General features: G+C 46.6%; 3 protein-coding genes across 5 annotated transcripts; all 3 read right to left on the bottom strand.

Annotated features, from left to right (window-relative positions):
• Window positions 1-2,769: 2,769 nt before the first annotated feature.
• On the bottom strand, window positions 2,770-3,751 carry LOC142859507 (hemoglobin subunit theta-1-like). Of its 2 annotated transcripts, XM_075989674.1 has the most exons (3): window positions 3,434-3,751; window positions 3,119-3,323; window positions 2,770-3,007 (listed from the first exon to the last, which is right to left on the bottom strand). In XM_075989674.1, the coding sequence occupies exons 1-3, from the start codon at window positions 3,526-3,528 to the stop codon at window positions 2,879-2,881; spliced, it is 429 nt and encodes a 142-aa protein (XP_075845789.1). In that variant the 5' UTR covers window positions 3,529-3,751; the 3' UTR covers window positions 2,770-2,878. The 2 variants fall into 2 exon arrangements, with proteins under 2 accessions (XP_075845789.1, XP_075845788.1); XM_075989673.1 differs by having other exon boundaries at window positions 3,119-3,534.
• Window positions 3,752-5,627: 1,876 nt separating this feature from the next.
• LOC142831384 (hemoglobin subunit alpha-like) lies at window positions 5,628-6,490 on the bottom strand. Its single transcript, XM_075941406.1, has 3 exons — window positions 6,331-6,490; window positions 6,010-6,214; window positions 5,628-5,863 (listed from the first exon to the last, which is right to left on the bottom strand). Exons 1-3 carry the CDS (start codon window positions 6,423-6,425, stop codon window positions 5,735-5,737), a joined length of 429 nt encoding a protein of 142 aa, XP_075797521.1. The 5' UTR covers window positions 6,426-6,490; the 3' UTR covers window positions 5,628-5,734.
• Window positions 6,491-18,909: 12,419 nt separating this feature from the next.
• On the bottom strand, window positions 18,910-19,652 carry LOC142859506 (hemoglobin subunit theta-1-like). Of its 2 annotated transcripts, XM_075989672.1 has the most exons (3): window positions 19,536-19,652; window positions 19,221-19,425; window positions 18,910-19,109 (listed from the first exon to the last, which is right to left on the bottom strand). In XM_075989672.1, the coding sequence occupies exons 1-3, from the start codon at window positions 19,628-19,630 to the stop codon at window positions 18,981-18,983; spliced, it is 429 nt and encodes a 142-aa protein (XP_075845787.1). In that variant the 5' UTR covers window positions 19,631-19,652; the 3' UTR covers window positions 18,910-18,980. The 2 variants fall into 2 exon arrangements, with proteins under 2 accessions (XP_075845787.1, XP_075845786.1); XM_075989671.1 differs by having other exon boundaries at window positions 19,221-19,652.
• Between the last annotated feature and the right edge of the window lie 916 nt (window positions 19,653-20,568).

The raw sequence follows: 20,568 nt of genomic DNA, 5'->3' as shown, positions 1-20,568 counted from the left end.
CTCCCACTGCCGCCTCCATCAGGTCCCAGCACATACTTTGAAGTTCACAGGTTATACACGCAGCTTGTGGGCCTGCAGGTCGATCAGAGCAGACAGGGCACCGGGCAAGTCATCCAGGTCTCTAACTGCTGTGGTCAGGGCGTCTTTAACTATTTTATTCACTAAACTGGGTGGGTGTCCATCATCTGGGGAGTCTATTGGCACCGTTCCAGTTCCTATGGATACTCTGTATTTATATGTCCCTGGAAAAACCACACTGGAGCCTTAGTGTCAGAAAATGGCAAGTCACCTGGGTCCTGGCCCTTCAGCTCAAGAGATGCACCAAGAAGGAAAGATACTGTGCTTTGGATTTCCCAGAAATACCCGGTGCTGTAGGTCTTCCAACAAGCTGACCTGCTTTCTGGGGTCTGTATTGGGAGGTCCTGGACTTGTCCAGCAAAAAAGGGGCAGGAATCAGAGTATTTCTGGCACTGTCTCTTCAGAAGTCTAGTTTGTGGTTGTGATCCTGGCCTAGGTAGTAACTGAGCTAAATGTCAAGCCAATAGCCTATTTTTATGTTTTTACTTTGCTTTTTGTTTGTTATTTTGTGTTACTAAAGATCAAACCTTTGCCTATCCAAGATAGGGGCCCAAGTCTTGAGTTCTATACCCTGGCCTGTCTTTTAGTGTGTGTGTGTGTGTGTGTGTGTGTGTGTGTGTGTGTGTGTGTGTGTGTGTGTGTTTTATAGGTGAGTGTGTATACAGCTCCGGGAGTTTTTTGTACCTAAGATTTCCCTGCCTCAGATTAGGAAGTAGCTCGGACCCAAATGAGTGCAGCCACCAACTCTTGTTGTGTTTGATCTGTGGCTGTAGGCTTAGATGGTACTGGGCAGTCTTGTTTATTCACAGCATGGAAAGCCCAGGAAACCTTGTGAGAGTATCCTTTTCATGTGAACCTGAAGGATCATGAGCCTGAGATGTAGCCAGTGGGCAGTAGTGATGGAGGAGGGTCATATGTCTATTGGTTAATAAAGTGCTTTGGCCCTTTTGATAGGACAGCAGCTTAGGTAGGTGGAGTAAACAGAACAGAATGCTGGGAAAAAGAAGCCAAGTCAGTGAGTCACCATGATTCTCTCACCTGATACAGACACAGGTTAAGATCTCTCTGGTAAGCCACCAGCTCGTGGTGCTACACAGATTATTTAAAATGGGTTAATCGAGATGTAAAAATTAGCCAATAAGAGACTAAAACTAATGGGCCTGGCAGTGTTTAAAAGAATACAGTTTACATGTAATTATTCTGGGTAAAGTTAGTTGTGCAGGAGCTGGGCGTCAGGAAGCGGCCCGCAGCTCCTTACAAGACAGTAGGTTAAAATCAGGTTTCTGCCACAGTCATGATGGATCTTAGGTAGCCAAAGAAACTTCGATCCCTCTTTGAAAACCAGTGAAGGCCGGGTTGGAGGTCCTATCGTCCCTTTTCTACATGACAGCCTACAGTGCAATCATCCTATCCCAAGCAGTTGAGTCTTGCACAGAATGCTTTAACCACAGCCTCCCTGATACCCGAAATTACACACCCACATACCCACATACCCTGGGCATGGCTGGGCTGAGCAGGCAGGAGTTCGTGACTGTGAGTTTCTCTGGCACAGTGCCCAGTGTGTCCTGGGCATCCATGCTCACCCTCATTGACCAGCATCTAAAGCTGTGATCTCCATGTATGGATCTAGGCAGGTGACTGCCTTGCAATAAGACTTGGCCCTGAGCAGAGTCTAGAAACAGACCAGAAGCCTAGGAGGAGGGCACAGTTTTCTGTCCTGACTGCCACTCTCTGTCCTGGCCACTGTCTCCAAATTACCACACAGAAACTAATATTACTTGTAAATGCTCGGCCAATAGCTCAGGTTGTTACTAGCTAACTCTTACATTTAGATTAACCTATGTCTACTAATCTATGTATTGTCACGTGGCTGGTGGCTTTACTTGTCCTCTAGCATGTCTTGCTTTCTGGGCAGCTCCTCACTCTGCCCTCCTTCTTCCCTACTTTCTCAGTTTGACTTTCCAGCCTGACTTCCTGCCCAGCCACCAGCCTGTCAGCTTCTTATTAGCAATGGCAATAGTAAATAGTCATAGTGTAGAAAAGGATTCTTCCACAGCACCCCGGGGAGGGTGATGCCTGGGAAATAGGGTTGTTTTTAACATTGTCCTTTATGCTGACCTGTGACCTTTGTACCTGTCACCCCTTTGAGACACAAAAGTGACCATTCTGCAACTGATGCGGCCAAGGCTAAAGGCATGCATTTGTGAGTAGGGGCCATAGATGCTCCAAGGTGGAGATGGCCTGAGGCTCCCCTGGTGCCTGGGGACTTGTGGAGGTACAGGCCCTCCAGCTGCAGGTGGTCTTCCTGCTACCACCTGGCTCTTTACTCTTCGCAGTGTGTTACACAGATCCTGTCTTCCTGCTCTAAAGATTGAATTCATCACTACCTGCCCGTATTTTCTCTGGCAGCTACACTTTCTACAGCGTAGAGCACTTCTGCATGCAGGAGGCCCCTCTTCCCACCTCCAACACAGAACACAGACAAAGGGTTAAATTAAAAAGAGTCTCTGTGGAGCCAGGTGTGGTGGGGCAGGCATGCTTTGTAATCCATGGTGGGTGGGCATAGGGCAAGGGGTAGGTTGGAGATGGGAGTTCAAAACCAGCCTAGTCTAAATTATGGATCTGAGAGGCCAGGCTGGGTTACACAAGACCATTAATCCTATCTCAAAACAAAAACAAAACAAACTAAAAACAAAACCACAATACAAAGACCTGCCCGCTTTCATGGGAGGTCTATGACTCCAGCTTGGCTGAAATTCCAGCCTCTTGGAACCTTGCTTTGGGATCCCAGGATTCATCCTCAGCGATATTTGGAGACCAGTGCCAAAGTCACAAGGCCCAGGAACTTGTCTAGGGAGGCGTGCATCATTGGGCTGAAGTCTCCAGGATAGTGTCGGGCAAGAGTCACCAGCAGACAGTGGCTGAAGAACTGGATTAGAGAAAGAATCGCCCCGCCTTGCTTTTATCTCTCCCTGACACCCAGACTTGAAGGCACCCTCCTCTGCAGCAGCCACCAGAGCAGCTCCGTCCCAGAACCCACCTGAAAGTTGGCGGGGTCTACGCGGAGCTTGTGAGCATGCAGGTCGCTGAGAGCAGAGAGAGAACCAGGCAGGTCGTCCAGGTGGTGGGCAGCGAGAGTCAGAGCATCAGCCACCTTTTGGCCATGGGCTTTAACCTGCCTAGAGCCGGGACTCAGGTCGAAGTGTGGGAAGTAGGTTTTGGTGGCAGGGAAAGCCATGAAGGTCCTGTGGGAAAACTGAGTTGGGTGCATCCTGGCCGGGAGGTGTAGAGAACCCGCCTTTGCCCGGCCGTCCATTGGAAGGTGAGCCCGAGGGCGCCCGACGGGGGCCCTTACCTCTCCAAGGCCTCGGTCGTGTAGATTCCAACATTGGTGCTCATCTTTTTCCATAGCGCGAGAACCAGAGCGCGCTCAGTCTGGGACAGAGACATCTTCACTGAGCTGTGTCCTCGATCTTGGCTTCCCGGCTGTGGGTAGATTCCCGGAAACCCAGGGTGCCGCCAGGGGGCGCCGCTGCGTTCGAGCTCGCCTAGGTGCTGGGTTTATCTTGGACTTACAGCCCTTTGTCCCCCTGAGCCCCAAAGCTCTATGGACAAATGTATCTAATATGTACTACCACATTACAATTTATGTGTATTTTGGCTCTGCCAATTTAACCTGCCTCCCGAGTCCTTAGGATATTTCATAGGTGTCCGTCCCTTTCTCATTCAGTAGTGAAAAGGATTTCTTCTTGGCTTAACTTTCCCTCGAGTAGTCCCCGTAGCCTTACTTGGGTCTACCTTAGTTTTCCCCTGGAGCACGTCTCTTTTTATTAAATTTCACGTAGTTCAATCTACATTTAAAGGGGCTGGAGAGATGTCTCAGCAGTTGAGAGCCCTGGCTGTTTTCCCAGAGGACCTGGGTTTCATATCTACCACCTACAGGGCAGGTCACAATTGTGTGTAACTCCAGATCCAGCGGATATGAAGCCTGTTTCTGTCCTCCGCGGGCTGCAAGTGGTGGGCACACATTCATGCAGTCAAAACACCCATGCGGATAAATATAGAATATAACAAATTCAAATCTACCTTAAAAAGCCCTTTAAACTTGGTTGGTGGCAGAGGCACAGGTTAATCCCAGCACCCAGGAGTGAGAGGCAAAGAGATCTCTGTGAGTTCAAGACCATCCCGGTCTACATAGGCATTTCAGACCAGCTGGAATTACATAATGAGATCCTGGCTCTACACTCCCTTCCCCCCCAATGCATTCCTTTTTAATAAATTCCAAATTTATTAAAATTTAAAAATATATTCTTCTTAGAGTTACAATAATAAAGTGGATGAGAAGTAATATATGCCTGGATCCCAGGACAAGTTCCTTTGGGGACAATAACTTTATGGATGCCTATACTGTGTCAATGATGATAGCAAGGGTAGTGGCTCACTCACTTGGTGCTCTGTGTCAGTCTACACTAAATGTGTGTGTCTGTGTGTGGATATGCTCTACCTCCCAAGTTCTGGGATTGCAGTCACATGCCACAAAGCCCCATGTATTCTGCTGTCTTTGATGTGTACAAGTCACTGATCTTATGTCATTTCCAATGTTATGCAGTCATCCCTTATACCCATTTCTTGAATTTTTCCTCACCTAAATAGAGCCTCCAGCCCCCTAGCGTTAGTTGTCCAACCCTTCCTAAAGCCCCTGCCAACCGGGAGGGTGTTTGCTGTCCCTATAGATTTGCTCACTTTGATATTTTACAAACATAAAATCATGTGCTGTGTGGTCTTTGCTTCATTGCTTCTTCTGCTCAACATTTTCTTTCTTTCCTCCCTCTGCTGCAGGCCATGAACATCATTTTTTTTTTTTTGCTCAGTCACTAAAGAAATTACTCTTTAGTGTCCATGGCTGAAGAATATTCTACTGTGAGGTAAATGGGTGCAAAGCCTGTCCCAATGATTAAGTTTTCACCTCTTTATGGTCCTCAGACATGACTGCCCAAAGTGTAGACATGAGGTGTGGCCACCTACCCAGACTTGTGTCTGCAGTGGCACCATTCAAACACCCCCCACCCCCAGTTTCATTTTTGTTTCTGATCTTCAAAGGGAGTCTAAGGGGTGGGTGAATGAGGATTCAATATCACTCTGAAAAAAGGGAGGACTGGAGCAGTCACCTGATGGGGAGTCCTGGAAATTCTGGTTGTGTGTGTGTGTGTGTGTGTCTGTGTGTGTGTCTGTGTGTCTGTGTGTGTAATGAAAGGTAGCAGTAGGGAGGACATCGTAGTCCAGCAAATTCATGTTGAACCCGGTGGGATACCCAGGGTAAGAGTAACCCAGCCAGGGACTGCAAAACAAGAGGTTGTCCAGAGACCCTGGGCAGGAGACTCTGCTTGCCCCTCTTCCCTCCACTTCTCCTTCTTTTTCCTCCCTAGTCTAGTCTGGCATTCTGCCTCAGCACAGGGGACCTGATTCCCAGGCTGGGCATATGACCTCCCCCAGGCTTCCCCGTGTCAGTCGGGCACCTGTGCAGATGCAGACAACCCAGGCACACAGGCTTCTTCCTACTTAGGCTTTATTCAAAGACCAAGAGGTACAGGTGCAAGGGAGGGGAGACTGCCTGTCCAGAAGGCAAGCCTGGCAGGAGACGCCCTGAAGCTCCAGTTTAACGGTACTTGGAGGTCAGCACGGTGCTCACAGAGGCAAAGAATTTGTCCAGAGAGGCGTGCACTGCAGGGGTGAAGTCGGCAGGAATGTGGTTGGCCAGGGTCACCTGCAGGCAGTGGCTCAGGAGCTGTGGAGACAGGAAGTTTCAGACCATGGAGTAGACACCTAGTCCCCTTGTCATGAGGGGCCCCATGACCTCCTTGCTTGTCCCAGATGCTGCCCTATCAGCCGCCGCTCCCCCCATTGCTGCCACCATTCAGCCCCAGCCCATACCTTGAAGTTGACAGGGTCCACACGCAGCTTGTGGGCGTGCAGGTCACTCAGATCAGACAGAGCACCGGGCAGGTCATCCAGGTGTTCAACTGCTTTGGTCAGGGCATCGGCAACTTTCTTGCCGTGGGCCTTGACCTGGGCAGAGCCGTGGCTCACATCGAAGTGAGGGAAGTAGGTCTTGGTGGTGGGGTATGCCACGAACATCCTGTGAGAAGAAGGTGGGGGGAGGAGTTGAGGTCACAGGAAAGCACAGTTAAGGGCTGTCCTCTGTGCACCCTGTCTGCTTTGGATTCCATGGCCCTTACAGAGCAGAGGTCTCACCTCTCCAGGGCCTCGGCGCCATATTCACCAGCGTGGCCGCCAATCTTGCCCCAGGCAGTCTTGATGTTGCTCTTGTCGGTCCCAGAGAGCACCATGATGAATTTCTTATGTGTCTGTCAGAATCCGGAGTGTGTTGAACTTGCAGCTGCTGCTCTTATATACCTGCTGTGTCTGGGACACGCCCTTGGGGTGGCCCTCATTGGCTGACTAGGGTGGTTCACTGCAGAGCAAAGCAGGCAGGGGGTGCCCGGAGTTGGGGAGATGGTGATAGGCTTCCACTGCCTGTAGACAATCCTTATCACCCATTGGGGTGCTCCTTGATAACTTCCTTTGCCTTCAGTGATGGGTTTTTGGGAAAGAGGTAAGAGTCCCAAAGCCTTGTGCAGAGAAGGCAGTTACTCAGACCAGCCTGAGCAGTGCCCACTCCTCCACCTTGCTCTGGGTCCCAGCTTCTCACTCTCCTTCCTAACCCACACACTCCCTGCTCTGCCCCACACTCTTCTTTTGGGAACAAGAAGGGTAGATGCTGGGGTCCCACAGAGAAACCCTCTCCCTGTCTTTTCTCCCTCCTCCCTCTCGTCCCTTTGTCTACTCTCTCCTCTCCTGGCTCCTCCTGGCTTTTCTTTTCCCTCTCTCCTTTTCCTCCTTTTGTGTGAACAAGTTTTGCTCTGATGACCAGGCTGACCTGGATCCTCTGGCTCAAGTCACTCCCCTGGTCAGCCTTCTAAGTGCAGGGAACTGCAGGAACAGGGCACCAGACTCTCTGACTTGCATCTCAGCTGCCCAGGGCTCCCATGGATGCAAAGGAAAGATGCTGAGAGCTGACTTTGGTGTTGTACAGGAGGAACCTCGGGTCCTAGCAGGCTGAGGCAGGAGGCTTGCTTGATCCCAGGAATTCAACGTCAGTCTCTGCAAAGAGAGACCCCATCTTTCTAATATGAGCAAACAATAGCAAAGAAGCTGGGGTGTAACTGGATGGCAAAATGTTTACCCAGTTTGAAGAAGGTTCTGGATTCAGTTCTAGCACTGCAGAAATAAATGTATGATAACACAGAGCATGAAGCAATAGCCAACTGAAACTCCTGGGCTCAGTTCCAACTTTTTTGACTTGGGGTGAGGGTGACTGAGCATAGGAACTGACTTCTTACTAGAATAACAGAAAACTAGCTGTGAAGTCTTAATGGCCTCCATTTCTTCTTTCTTTTTTTCTTATTCTTTCTGATTTTTTATCTTCCCCCCTTCCTTTATTATTTCTCTTCTTCTGTGTGTGAGTGTGTATGTGTGTGTGTTTCTAAACAAGTGTTTTGTGGTGATCTTTGTTTTGTGCTTAGGGGGTATGGGTCAAATGATATTACAAAAAGGTGGCATGTATTATTAGGACTTCCTGGGAGCTGGAGAGATGGCTAGTAGGTTAAGAGAACTGACTGATGTTCTGGAGGTCCTGAGTTCAATTTCCAGCAACCACATGACGGCTCACACCCATCTATAATGAGATCTGGTGCCCAGAGCACTATATACATAATAAATAAATTTAAAAATAAATAAATAAATCTTTTTTAAAAAAGACTTCTTTCTCTGTCTCCTGGGAGGACTTCTTGAAGGCTAGTCTTCCCCAGGATATCTCTTCAACTCTTTCTTATGCTATCCTCCTCTAGTGCAGGTACAGAAAGATCCTGGGCCAAGGCAGTAGGTCCATGCTCTCTGTCGACATGTCAGGGATATAAAAGTTCAAGTGTACACACTTCTTGTTTAGACCAAGAGTTGCGGGTGTGGACAGGCATGAGGGCCTGGTGCTGCAGCTCTGAGGTTCTAGTGTTTGGAGATCAGCACTGTACTCACAAGAGCAAATAGCTTGTCGGTGTTGTCCTGACCCCAGCCTCAGATTTAGATGCTTCGTCCTCTTTCCTGCTCCCCTCCCTCCAGACAGGTGTCTGGGAAGATGCAGGGTCCTATTCCCTGCGGCACAGAAGTTCAGCCTTTGGCAGAACTGCCCCCTGGCATGCTTCCTTCTCTTTCCCAAGCTTCACAGCTCTTGGCTCTGAGGACAGAAAAGATAAGATGCTGGGGACTTAGAGGCATATGGGATGCTTGACACTTGTGTGTAAGGTGCCCCTCTGTAGGTACCATTTCAGTCTCTCCTCCCTGAGATCCTCAAAGGGTAAGTCTTAGACTTAGGGAGCATGGAAATTCCTCTGTTCTTTTCTCCTTTCTCCTCCTCCGCCCTTCTCCTCCTCTCATTCCCCCTCCCCTCCCCTTCTTCTCTTTACCTTTCCTCCCTTCTCCATCCTCCTTCCTCCCTTCTTTCTTCTTTCCTCTCTTCATCCCTCCTTCCCTCCAGATATGTCTTTGTTTAGACTTAATGAAGGCTCAGTCCCAGACTTCTTCAGCCTTTCTCTGGGTGGAGAGATACGACCTAGACTGTCTCCCATTGATAACACAGCAGGGTGTGAATGCTTTGATCGACTTTAGCTTATTTCCTAGGTGATTTCCTTTTTTTTAAATATTTGTTTGTTTGTTTGTTTATTTATTTATTTATTATGTATACAATATTCTGTCTGTGTGTATGTATGTCTGCAGGCCAGAAGAGGGCACCTTATTACAGATGGTTGTGAGCCACCATGTGGTTGCCGGGAATTGAACTCAGGACCTTTGGAAGAGCAGGCAATGCTCTTAACCACTGAGCCATCTCTCCAGCCCCCCCCTAGGTGATTTCCTACATGTGAATAAAAATGAAGGCTGGAGAGATGGCAGAGGGAAGGGAAATTCCTCCAGGGAGGGTTCTGTAGGGAAACCAGTGCTCAGACTCCCTTCAGAGCAACTGCATCTGGCTACAACCTGCTGCTTAGCTGGTCTCTCTGCTAGACCACAGCTACTCAAACCATCCTTCCCCAGCCTGGGTTTGCACAGGCTGTTAGAATCTGAGCAATTGAAGGAGGGAGTAGACAAGCATATATACTCAGTGTTTTGTTTGATTTTAATTTTTTTTTCGAGACAGATTTTTTTCTGTGTAACAGCCCTAGCTGTCCTAGAACTAGCTCTTGTAGACCAGGCTGGCATCAAACTCACAGAGATCTGCCTGCCTCTGCCCCCTGAGTGGAGGGATTAAAGGCGTGCGCCACTTCTCTCTGGCACTATATTTGATTTTTTTAAGACTGGATCTTACTCTTCTGGAACCTGCTCTGTAGACCAAGCTGGCCTTGAAATGACAGAGATCTCTCTGCCTTTGCTTTGATTAAAACCATGCAACACCACACCAGTCCCACATACTCACTTTTTTAAATATTTATTTATTTATTATGTATACAATATTCTGTCTGTGTGTATGCCTGGAGGCCCGAAGAGGGCATGAGACCCCATTACAGATGGTTGTGAGCCACCATGTAGTTGCTGGGAATTGAACTCAGGACCTTTGGAAGAGCATGCAATGCTCTTAACCTCTGAGCCATCTCTCCAGCCCCCCACATACTCGCTTTTGAGAAGATTTCTTTCTTGCCATTTGTTTCTGTAGTGCCCTTTACTAATTTTAGAGACATTTATTCCTTTTTTTAGTTTTATTTATTTTTATTTTATGTGCATTGGTGTTTTTCCATGGGTGTCAGTTTTCTTGGAACTGAAATTACAGAAAGTTGTGAGTAGTCATGTGGGTGCTGGGAATTGATTCTGGGCAATCAGTGCCCCCAACCACTGATCCACCTCACCAGTCCCTAGAGATTATTTTTATTTAATTAAAAAATATATATAGTCGAGTGTGGTAGTTTAAATGTAATTGGCCCCCATAATCTCATAGGAAGTGGCACTCTTAGGAGGTGTGACTTTGTTGGAAGGGGCATGGCCTTGTGTTGTGGAGGGAGTGTGTCACTGTAGGGGCAGGCTTTGAGGTTTCCTGTGTTCAGGATACTGCCTAGAGTCTCGTTCCACTTCCTGTGGCCATCTGGCCAAGATGTAACCAGCACCACATCTGCCTGCACACTGCCATACTCCCTGCCCTGATGATAATAGGTTGAACCTCTGAACTCTAAGATATCCACCCCAAATAAATGTTTTCTTTTTTTTTTAATTATAAACTGATTGGCCTAATATCTCAGGCTTCTCTTATTTTCTTTTATAACTTATATTAACCCATAATTCTTGTCTATGTTGGCCATGTGGCTTTGTACCTTTTTTGGCAAGGCAGTCACAGTTTGCTTCCCAGCAGCTAAGTCACTACTCAAATGTTTTCATTATAAGAGTTGCCATAGTCATAGCGTCTCTTCACAGCAACAGAAAGTGTAAGATGGCTGAGGTGTGCTGGCGCAAGGTTTAAAGCCCAGCCAACGGGGAGGCAGAGGCAAGCAGATCTCAGTTAGTTCAAGGTTAGTTCCAGGACAGCCAGGCAGTTACAGAGAGAAATCCTATCCTATATATGAGGCTGGATATTTAACTCAGCTGTTTAGAGCAGTCCTTGCTCTTGCGGAGGTCTTGGGTTCAGTTTCTAACACCTATACGGTGGCTCATAACCATCTGTAACTACAGTTCCAGGGGATCTGATACCCTCTTCTGACCATGGTCTCCAGGCACAAATGTGGTACACAGATGTGTCCATGCAGGCAAAACATTCATACTCATAAAAACATTAAAATATTATTAAAGTATTTCTTTGTATTTTTTTATTTCAAGACAGCGTTTCTCTCTATAACAGCCAAGGCAGTCCTGGGCCTTGTTCTGCAGACCAGGCTGTCCTGGAACTCAGAGAACCTCCTGCCTCAGCCTCCAAAGTGCTGGAATTAAAGGAATGTGCCATCATCACCCAGCATTTAAATTAATTTTTTAATTATTTTTATTCTTGTATATATTTCTATGTGCCTGTATGAAGTGTCCACGTTTGGTGTAGGAGATCCTTCTGTTTGTGTGTTGCTTTCATTGGTTAATTAATAAAGAAACTGCTTGGCCTGATAGGGCAGAACTTAGGTAGGTGTCGTAGACAGAACTGAATGGTGGAAAGAAGGGCAGACAGAGAGCCGCCATAGAGTTTCCTGGTCAGACATGCTGAATCTTTCCCGGTAAGCCATGACCTCATGGTGATATACAGATTATTAGAAATGGGTTAAAATAAGATGTGAGAATTAGCCAATAAGACGCCAGAGATAATGGGCCAGGCAGTGATTTAAATGAATACAGTTTCTGTGTGGTTATTTCAGTTGTAAGCTATCCAGGCAGCTGGAACAAAGTGTCTCCTGCTCCCTACTACAGTTTGGCTGCCCAACGTGGCCAGCTAAGTCCACGTAAAACCTGAGAGGGCTTTAAAAAGTAATTCTAGATGAAAAAATAAAATATATAGAGAGTTTAACACAGCTTGCTGTTTGCTGGTGCATGCCACAGTTACTTTAAGAGACATTTTCCTGACTCAGCAGCAGTAGCAGGAAAAAAAAGCCACACGTTTTAAAAACGTGGCTTCCTGGGCTGTGCCGCCAGTACAAACGCCAGCTATTAAGTATTTCAATGGCATTTGTGGGCCCAGGTGTTTCTACGCCCACTTGGGGTTGAGAGCATGCCCGTGGCTCTGCTCTTCCTTCCTGGGAAGAAGGCAGGATCAGTCTACTAGGCTTGGGCAGGCAGGAGAGCATGGCAGATTCCTGCCGCCATACACAGAGATGTTTCCAGGCTGCACAGTGCTCTGCGTGGCAGATTTGGCTATAACTCAGATAAAAAGAATTTATGTGCTGCACGCTCATTCTCACAGTTAAAGTGCTGAGTGCGGCTCCGACCTGGCGCCCCTAGAGCTAGCAGAAATAGTACGTCCACCATTTTAAAATTGGAGAGAGGTGGAGCCAACATCCAAAGCAGCTGCAACCAAGCTGCTTAGCATTTTAAAAGCTCTTCAAGACAGTAGAGAATTAAAGGCAATGCAATAGGACAGATTCAAACATAAAAAACCTCTAAATGGGTCATAATGTAAGATAAACATACATAGGCTTGGGAGAGAGAAGAAAAAGAGTATAAAAAGTCATAAAATAAAGTTAATACTTTAAAAAAAGGAGTAAAGTCTTTAAAGAGACAGAGTACAAATAGTCATAGATTAAAATAAGTAAAGAAAAATAAGCCACATAAAAATAGAAAATTCACAGAGAGTATGGATTCTGTATATTATTGTGTTTTTAAGTTTTTGACTCTGAAGGAGCTAAGTACAGAGAGACGTTTCATTGTATGGGCTGCTAGGCTAAACCACCATGTATATTATAAAAGTATTATGAGCTGGGCGGTGGTGGCGCACGCCTTTAATCCCAACACTCGGGAGGCAGAGGCAGGTGGATCTCTGTGAGTTCGAGGCCAGCCTGGTCTACAAGAGCTAGTTCCAGGACAGGAACCAAAAAGCTACAGAGAAACCCTGTCTCAAAAAATCAAAAAAAAAAGTATTATGACTTCAAAATTTGGGTCTAAGGATATAGTGTTTTAGAAAAGAGGATCTTCTTTTGTTTTCACAGAAGATGAGATCCTGTGGTTTGCTTCTAGACCAATATGGTATGATAGACCACGCCCTCCTAAAAGGTCGCCGTAAACACTCTCAGAAAATTACTTCACTCAATTGCTGACTCAGATGAACCTAGCACATAGGATATACCATGAAGGACCTGATTAACAGTGCCCCCATACAGCAGGAAGAAGTTTGGAGAGAAATAACTATGTCCATATTCCCAAATATTGTTTATAACTGTTTACATTTAAAGGGGGATATGATATAGATATGAATAATTTGCATTGGTATGAATCTTGCTTTATTGATATAAATTTAAGGTCAATCTTGTTATATGTATATTTCTGCTCTCAATTAAGGTATTGTAATTGTGTAGTTCATTTTAAAATGTAATGTATAATTAGGAAATATAGGTTGTTAATGGATAGTCAAGCTTGTAGTCATGTTAGTTAGATTCTTTAGTTATATAGAGATATATTTCAGTTAGATAGGCATTCTTCATATCTTTCAAAGACTACAGAATATGACATTTAAAATGTTTTAATAATTTTGTACTTTTCATGACAATGAGTCACACCTGCTCCTGGCAGCACCAAACTACTTCCTGAACAAGATTAGCCATTTGGGCAAGAAACTGCTCTTGTCTGGACTGATGCATCAACTAGACATGAAGAACCCACAGAGAAAGGACTGCTGAACTTGCCTAATGGTGAGATGATCCTTCAGGGTTTCTGATTCATGAAAGAGTCTGTGAGACATTCTGTAGAACACAGAAAAAAAGTGACCGAACTGTCTTTGGAATTTCCTGCTTCATGGAAAAGTCTGCTGGATACTATAGGCATGTAGGCTGAAGATGGATGCCCCAATGGTACAAAATAACTTTGGGTGACTGTACAGGCAGCAAGATGTCTCTGTCATTTCTAGTTTTGGAAGTTGCTTACTTCTTGTTTATTTAGGTAATATAATATCCTTCTGGAGTCTTTGATAGAGTTGAAGAATAAATAGATAGTTATAGTTTTCCTTTGTTATGGTAAAAGATAAAATAGAGGGGCTGGAGAGATGGCTCAGTGGTTAAGAGCACTGACTATTCTTCCAGAGGTCCTGAGTTCAATTCCCAGCAACCACATCTGTACTGAGATCTGGTGTCCTCTTCTTGTCTGCAGGCATATATGCAGGCAGAACACTGTATACACAATAAATAAATAAATAAATATTTTTTTAAAAGATAAAAAAGATATAAATAATGTAACTGTAATTCTTGCTTGATAACTGTTTTCTTACATGTAATTTTACTTATTAAAGTTAAAGCCTTCCTTTCATTTTTAAACAGAAAAGGGGAAATGGTGTAGGAGGTCCTTTTGTTTGTGTGTTGCTTTCATTTAATTAATAAAGAAACTACTTTGCCTGATAGGACAGAACTTAGGTAGGCAGAGAAGACAGAACTGAATTCTGGGAGGAAGAAAGCTGAGTGAGAGAGCCGCCATGGAGACGCCATAGGTGTCCAGCCTGAGAAGGACGCTGGTTAGAATCTTGCTGGTAAGCCACAATCATGTGGCGATACAAAGATGAACAGAAATGGGTTAAATTAAGATGTAAGAATTAGCCAATAAGAAGTTAGAGCTAATAGGCCAGGCAGTGTTTAAATGAATGTAGTTTCTGTGTGATTATTTCATGTGTAAGCTAGCTGGGCGGCCAGGATGGAACAAAGCTCCCCCCCCCCCCCCCGCTCCCTACAACATATGGAAGCCAAAGGTATCAGATCTTTTTGCTTGCATGTATTCCTGCATGAGGATATTGCATCCCCCGGAATTGGAGTTCCAGACAGTTGTGAGCTGCCACGTTTGTCTGGGAATTGATCCCACATCCTTTGGAAGAGCAGCCAGTGCTCTTATCCACTGAGCCATCTACCCAAGCTATCAAATCTCATTCCAACTGAGCTTTCAGGTTCTCGAGAGCTTCCTGATGTGGATACTGAGAATCTGCCTGGGTCCTGGGTAGGAGCAGAACATGTTCATAGTTGCGAACCCATCACTCCAGCCTTATTTGCTTGTTTCTTCCCTTACTTTGAATTTGGCAAGGCCTCACCATGGGTCCTCACTGACCTGGTACCCACTATGTAGAACAGGCTGGTTTTGAACTTGCAGAGATCCACCTGCCTCAGTCTCCAGAACACTGAGGTTAAAAGACTTATTCCACCGTACATCGTTCTATGATTTTTGTTTAGTTTTGTCGTTTTGTTTTTGTTTGTCTATTTAAAAATTTGTAATAGGCAGAGTTACAGAGATAGCTCAGCATTTAGGAGAATTGACTGCTTTCCACAGGACCTGGGTTTGACATCCAGAACTCACATAGCAATTCACAACCATCTGTAACTCCAGTTCCAGGAGATCTAAGCCCCTCTTCTGTGCTCCAAGGACACTGCATGCACATGATATGCAATAGACAAACAAAACACCATACAAGTAAAAAACAAAACAAAACTCTATCAATCAATCAATCCATTTATCTATCTATCTATAGATATAGCTGGGCATAGAGGCACACACCTCTAATTCTAGTGCTGGAAAACAGAGACAGGTGGGTCTCTAAGTTTGAAGCCAGCCTGGTCTATATGGTGAGTTCCAGGTCAGCCAGAGCTAATTATAAGAAATAGGTATCAGTCTAAGTGTTCGTCTGTGCACATGTGAAAGCCTATGGAGTTCTGAGGGGACATGGGGTCAGTGCCTTTGAATCTGGAGTTATAGGTGGCTATTGAGCAGCTGATGTTCAATTCTGGGAGCTGAACCCAGGTCCTCTGCAACAGCTGTCCATGTTCTTCACTGCTGAACCATCTCTCCAACACCCTCTCCTGCCATTTTGACTCTGTGATTATCTAAGTGCGTTTGTGCTACAGACACAACTGTATCTCTGTGTAGATGAGTTCAGACACTTGCTTAGATGAATGTGGTCGTATAATTCCCCACTGCTGGTTAGGAGTCTCAGTTAATTGTATTTTATTCACTAAACTGTGTGGGTGTCCATCTTTTGGGGAGTCTCTTGGTGCCATTCCAGTTCCTATGGATACTCTGTATTTATATGTCCCTGGAAAAACCACACTTGAGCCTTAGTGTCAGAAAATGGGAACAGTCACCTGGGTACCGGCGCTGGGGACCCACAGCTCAAGAGATGCACCAAGAAGGAAAGATACTGTGCTTTGAATTTCCCAGAAATACCCGGTGCTGAGGCCAGCCTAGCCTCTCTCTCCCAACAAGCTGCTCTACTCTCTGGGGGTCAGTGTATTGGCAGGTCCTGGACTTGTCCAGCTGAAAAAGGCACGAATTAGAGAGCATTTCTGGCACTGTCTCTGTGTCTTCAGCAGTCTAGTTTGTGGTTGTGAGCCTGGCCTAGGTAATGCCTGAGCTAAATGTCCAGCCAACAGCCTATTGTTATGTTTTTACTTTGCTTTTTGTTTGTTTGTTATTTTGTGCTACTAAAGATCAAACCTTTGCCTATGCAAGATAGGGACCCCATTTCTGAGTTCTATCCCCAGGCCTGTCTTTATGTGTGTGTGTATGTGTGTGTTTCTGTTTCAAAGGTGAGTGTGTTTACAGCTCCAGGAGTTTTTGTACCTAAGATTTCCCTGACTCATGTTAGGAAGTAGCTCGAATCCAATGTTTTGATCTGTGGCTGTAGGTTTAGCTGGTACTGGTCAGTCTTGTTTCTTCACAGCATGGAAAGCCCTAGGATTTGCTCCCTGTGACCTGGGTGGCCAGGAAACCTTCTGACAGGATCAATTCCATGTGAACCTGAAGGACCATGAGCCAGGGGCCAATGATCTTCATACTGCCTCATGTCAGAGTGCCCAAGGCCATGGCACAAGACATGGAAGGGTTCCTGCTGGCCTGGTACTAGAGAGTTAGCAAGCACTGCCCCCCTTTACCGCCCCTACCTGTGTGTGTGTGTCTGCTGCTAGTCATAACCCACCCACACACTCGGCCATACCTGGCCTAGCTATGGAGTTAGCACCCAGCCAGAATCCATCCTGTGTGTTGTAGATGTGAATCTTGTTGTAGAGTATCCCGTGGATACAAAGCCCATGAAAGTCTTGGTTGGGGCAGTGGGCAAAATGGCGTTACCTCCTGAATCAGTTATTTGCACTTAGCATTATAATTTTGGAATCTTCATTCAGATTTTTTTGAGCATATGGACACCTACTAGATAAAGTGTAAATATAGGGAAAAATAAAAATGCCATGGGTTGAGGGAAAGCTTTAGTCCAGCGAGGCGGGGACTCCTGAGGCCGCAAAGGCTCAAAGTGTCTCTGAGTCTTCATTTCAAGGACCCACACGAACCCACACATCTGTGCTGCAACATCCACGAAACACAGATGTCCAGGTTAAGAAAATCTGACCCTTTTCTTCTTCCTGGCCCCTGGTGGATGGGCGAGCACCAGTATTGTTCTAGGAAGTGTCACTATGGGTGCCAGTTCAAATGCTTCTGTTTTGGTCCTTCCCAGACATTCTAGAAACAGTTCTTCCTCAGCCTCCTGCGTCTACCCGGCCCAGCAGTCTCAGGTATGACTAACCATTATGTGTCTATGGTTTGTTCTTGATGTAGTTCCGCTGTCAGCATTTCCCCCATGTCACAGAATGTGTGTCCTGCATGTGCTTTGGGAGATGACGTCACTGTGTCTTCTGTTTATTAATTCAGGAGTTTCCCTTATGTCGAATAAGAACTAAAAGACTGAGAGACTTAGAAAACCAGTGAAGGCCAGGTTGGAGGTCCTCTCGTCCCTTTTCTACATGACAGCCTACAGTGCAATCACCTCATCCCAGGCAGTTGACTCTTGCACAGAATGCTTTAACCACAGCCTCCCTGATACCCGAAATTACACACCCACATACCCACATACCCTGGGCATGGCTGGGCTGAGCAGGCAGGAGTTCGTGACTGTGAGTTTCTCTGGCACAGTGCCCAGTGTGTCCTGGGCATCCATGCTCACCCTCATTGACCAGCATCTAAAGCTGTGATCTCCATGTATGGATCTAGGCAGGTGACTGCCTTGCAATAAGACTTGGCCCTGAGCAGAGTCTAGAAACAGACCAGAAGCCTAGGAGGAGGGCACAGTTTTCTGTCCTGACTGCCACTCTCTGTCCTGGCCACTGTCTCCAAATTACCACACAGAAACTAATATTACTTGTAAATGCTCAGCCAATAGCTCAGGTTGTTACCAGCTAACTCTTACATTTAGATTAACCTATGTCTACTAATCTATGTATTGTCACGTGGCTGGTGGCTTTACTTGTCCTCTAGCATGTCTTGCTTTCTGGGCAGCTGGCTGGTGTCTCCTCACTCTGCCCTCCTTCTTCCCTACTTTCTCAGTTTGACTTTCCAGCCTGACTTCCTGCCCAGCTACCAGCCTGTCAGCTTTTTATTAGCAATGGCAATAGTAAATAGTCATAGTGTAGAAAAGGATTCTTCCACAGCACCCCGGGGAGGGTGATGCCTGGGAAATAGGGTTGTTTTTAACATTGTCCTTTATGCTGACCTGTGACCTTTGTACCTGTCACCCCTTTGAGACACAAACGTGACCATTCTGCAACTGATGCGGCCAAGGCTAAAGGCATGCATTTGTGAGTAGGGGCCATAGATGCTCCAAGGTGGAGATAGCCTGAGGCTCCCCTGGTGCCTGGAGACGTGTGGAGGTACAGGCCCTCCAGCTGCAGGTGGTCTTCCTGCTACCACCCGGCTCTTTACTCTTCGCAGTGTGTTACACAGATCCTGTCTTCCTGCTCTAAAGATTGAATTCATCACTACCTGCCCGTATTTTCTCTGGCAGCTACACTTTCTACAGCGTAGAGCACTTCTGCATGCAGGAGGCCCCTCTTCCCACCTCCAACACAGAACACAGACAAAGGGTTAAATAAAAAAAAGAGTCTCTGTGGAGCCAGGTGTGGTGGGGCAGGCATGCTTTGTAATCCATGGTGGGTGGGCATAGGGCAAGGGGTAGGTTGGAGATGGGAGTTCAAAACCAGCCTAGTCTAAATTATGGATCTGAGAGGCCAGGCTGGGTTACACAAGACCATTAAACCTATCTCAAAACAAACTAAAAACAAAACCACAATACAAAGACCTGCCCGCTTTCACGAGAGGTCTATGACTCCAGCTTGGCTGAAATTCCAGCCTCTTGGAACCTTGCTTTGGGATCCCAGGATTCATCCTCAGCGATATTTGGAGACCAGTGCCAAAGTCACAAGGCCCAGGAACTTGTCTAGGGAGGCGTGCATCATTGGGCTGAAGTCTCCAGGATAGTGTCGGGCAAGAGTCACCAGCAGACAGTGGCTGAAGAACTGGATTAGAGAAAGAATCGCCCCGCCTTGCTTTTATCTCTCCCTGACACCCAGACTTGAAGGCACCCTCCTCTGCAGCAGCCACCAGAGCAGCTCCGTCCCAGAACCCACCTGAAAGTTGGCGGGGTCTACGCGGAGCTTGTGAGCATGCAGGTCGCTGAGAGCAGAGAGAGAACCAGGCAGGTCGTCCAGGTGGTGGGCAGCGAGAGTCAGAGCATCAGCCACCTTTTGGCCATGGGCTTTAACCTGCCTAGAGCCGGGACTCAGGTCGAAGTGTGGGAAGTAGGTTTTGGTGGCAGGGAAAGCCATGAAGGTCCTGTGGGAAAACTGAGTAGGGTGCATCCTGGCCGGGAGGTGTAGAGAACCCGCCTTTGCCCGGCCGTCCATTGGAAGGTGAGCCCGAGGGCGCCCGACGGGGGCCCTTACCTCTCCAAGGCCTCGGTCGTGTAGATTCCAACATTGGTGCTCATCTTTTTCCATAGCGCGAGAACCAGAGCGCGCTCAGTCTGGGACAGAGACATCTTCACTGAGCTGTGTCCTCGATCTTGGCTTCCCGGCTGTGGGTAGATTCCCGGAAACCCAGGGTGCCGCCAGGGGGCGCCGCTGCATTCGAGCTCGCCTAGGTGCTGGGTTTATCTCGGACTTACAGCCCTTTGTCCCCCTGAGCCCCAAAGCTCTATGGACAAATGTATCTAATATGTACTACCACATTACAATTTATGTGTATTTTGGCTCTGCCAATTTAACCTGCCTCCCGAGTCCTTAGGATATTTCATAGGTGTCCGTCCCTTTCTCATTCAGTAGTGAAAAGGATTTCTTCTTGGCGTAACTTTCCCTCGAGTAGTCCCCATAGCCTTACTTGGGTCTACCTTAGTTTTCCCCTGGAGCACGTCTCTTTTTATTAAATTTCACTTAGTTCAATCTACATTTAAAGGGGCTGGAGAGATGTCTCAGCAGTTGAGAGCCCTGGCTGTTTTCCCGGAGGACCTGGGTTTCATATCTACCACCTACAGGGCAGGTCACAATTGTGTGTAACTCCAGATCCAGCGGATATGAAGCCTGTTTCTGTCCTCCGCGGGCTGCAAGTGGTGCGCACACATTCATGCAGTCAAAACACCCATGCGGATATATATAAAATATAACAAATTCAAATTTACCTAAAAAAGCCCTTTAAACCTGGTGTGGTGGCAGAGGCACGGGTTAATTCCAGCACCCAGGAGTGAGAGGCAAAGAGATCTCTGTGAGTTCAAGACCATCCCGGTCTACATAGGCATTTCAGACCAGCCGAAACTACATAATGAAATCCTGGCTCTACACTCCCTTCCCCCTCAATGCAATCCCTTTTAATAAATTCCAAATTTATTAAAATTTAAAAATATATTCTTCTTAGAGTTACAATAATGAAGTGGACGAGAAGTAATATATGCCTGGATCCCAGGACAAGTTCTTTTGGGGACAA

Source organism: Microtus pennsylvanicus, chromosome 11, assembly GCF_037038515.1.
Source record: "Microtus pennsylvanicus isolate mMicPen1 chromosome 11, mMicPen1.hap1, whole genome shotgun sequence".
Taxonomy (NCBI): Eukaryota; Metazoa; Chordata; class Mammalia; order Rodentia; family Cricetidae; genus Microtus; species Microtus pennsylvanicus.
Note: the sequence above shows the minus strand (reverse complement) of the source record. Positions and strands in the feature narration are given on the sequence as shown.

Bases quoted from the DNA above. Each gene is read 5' to 3' on its own strand.
- LOC142859507 (XM_075989673.1), bottom strand. From the start codon at position 3,487: ATGGAAAAAGATGAGCACCAATGTTGGAATCTACACGACCGAGGCCTT. The intron at 3,008-3,118 runs GTGGGTTCTGGG...TCTCTAATCCAG, and splicing joins TAGACCCCGCCAACTTTCAG to TTCTTCAGCCACTGTCTGCT.
- LOC142831384 (XM_075941406.1), bottom strand. From the start codon at position 6,425: ATGGTGCTCTCTGGGACCGACAAGAGCAACATCAAGACTGCCTGGGGC. The intron at 6,215-6,330 runs GTGAGACCTCTG...TTCTTCTCACAG, and splicing joins GGCGCCGAGGCCCTGGAGAG to GATGTTCGTGGCATACCCCA. The intron at 5,864-6,009 runs GTATGGGCTGGG...CTGTCTCCACAG, and splicing joins TGGACCCTGTCAACTTCAAG to CTCCTGAGCCACTGCCTGCA.
- LOC142859506 (XM_075989671.1), bottom strand. From the start codon at position 19,589: ATGGAAAAAGATGAGCACCAATGTTGGAATCTACACGACCGAGGCCTT. The intron at 19,110-19,220 runs GTGGGTTCTGGG...TCTCTAATCCAG, and splicing joins TAGACCCCGCCAACTTTCAG to TTCTTCAGCCACTGTCTGCT.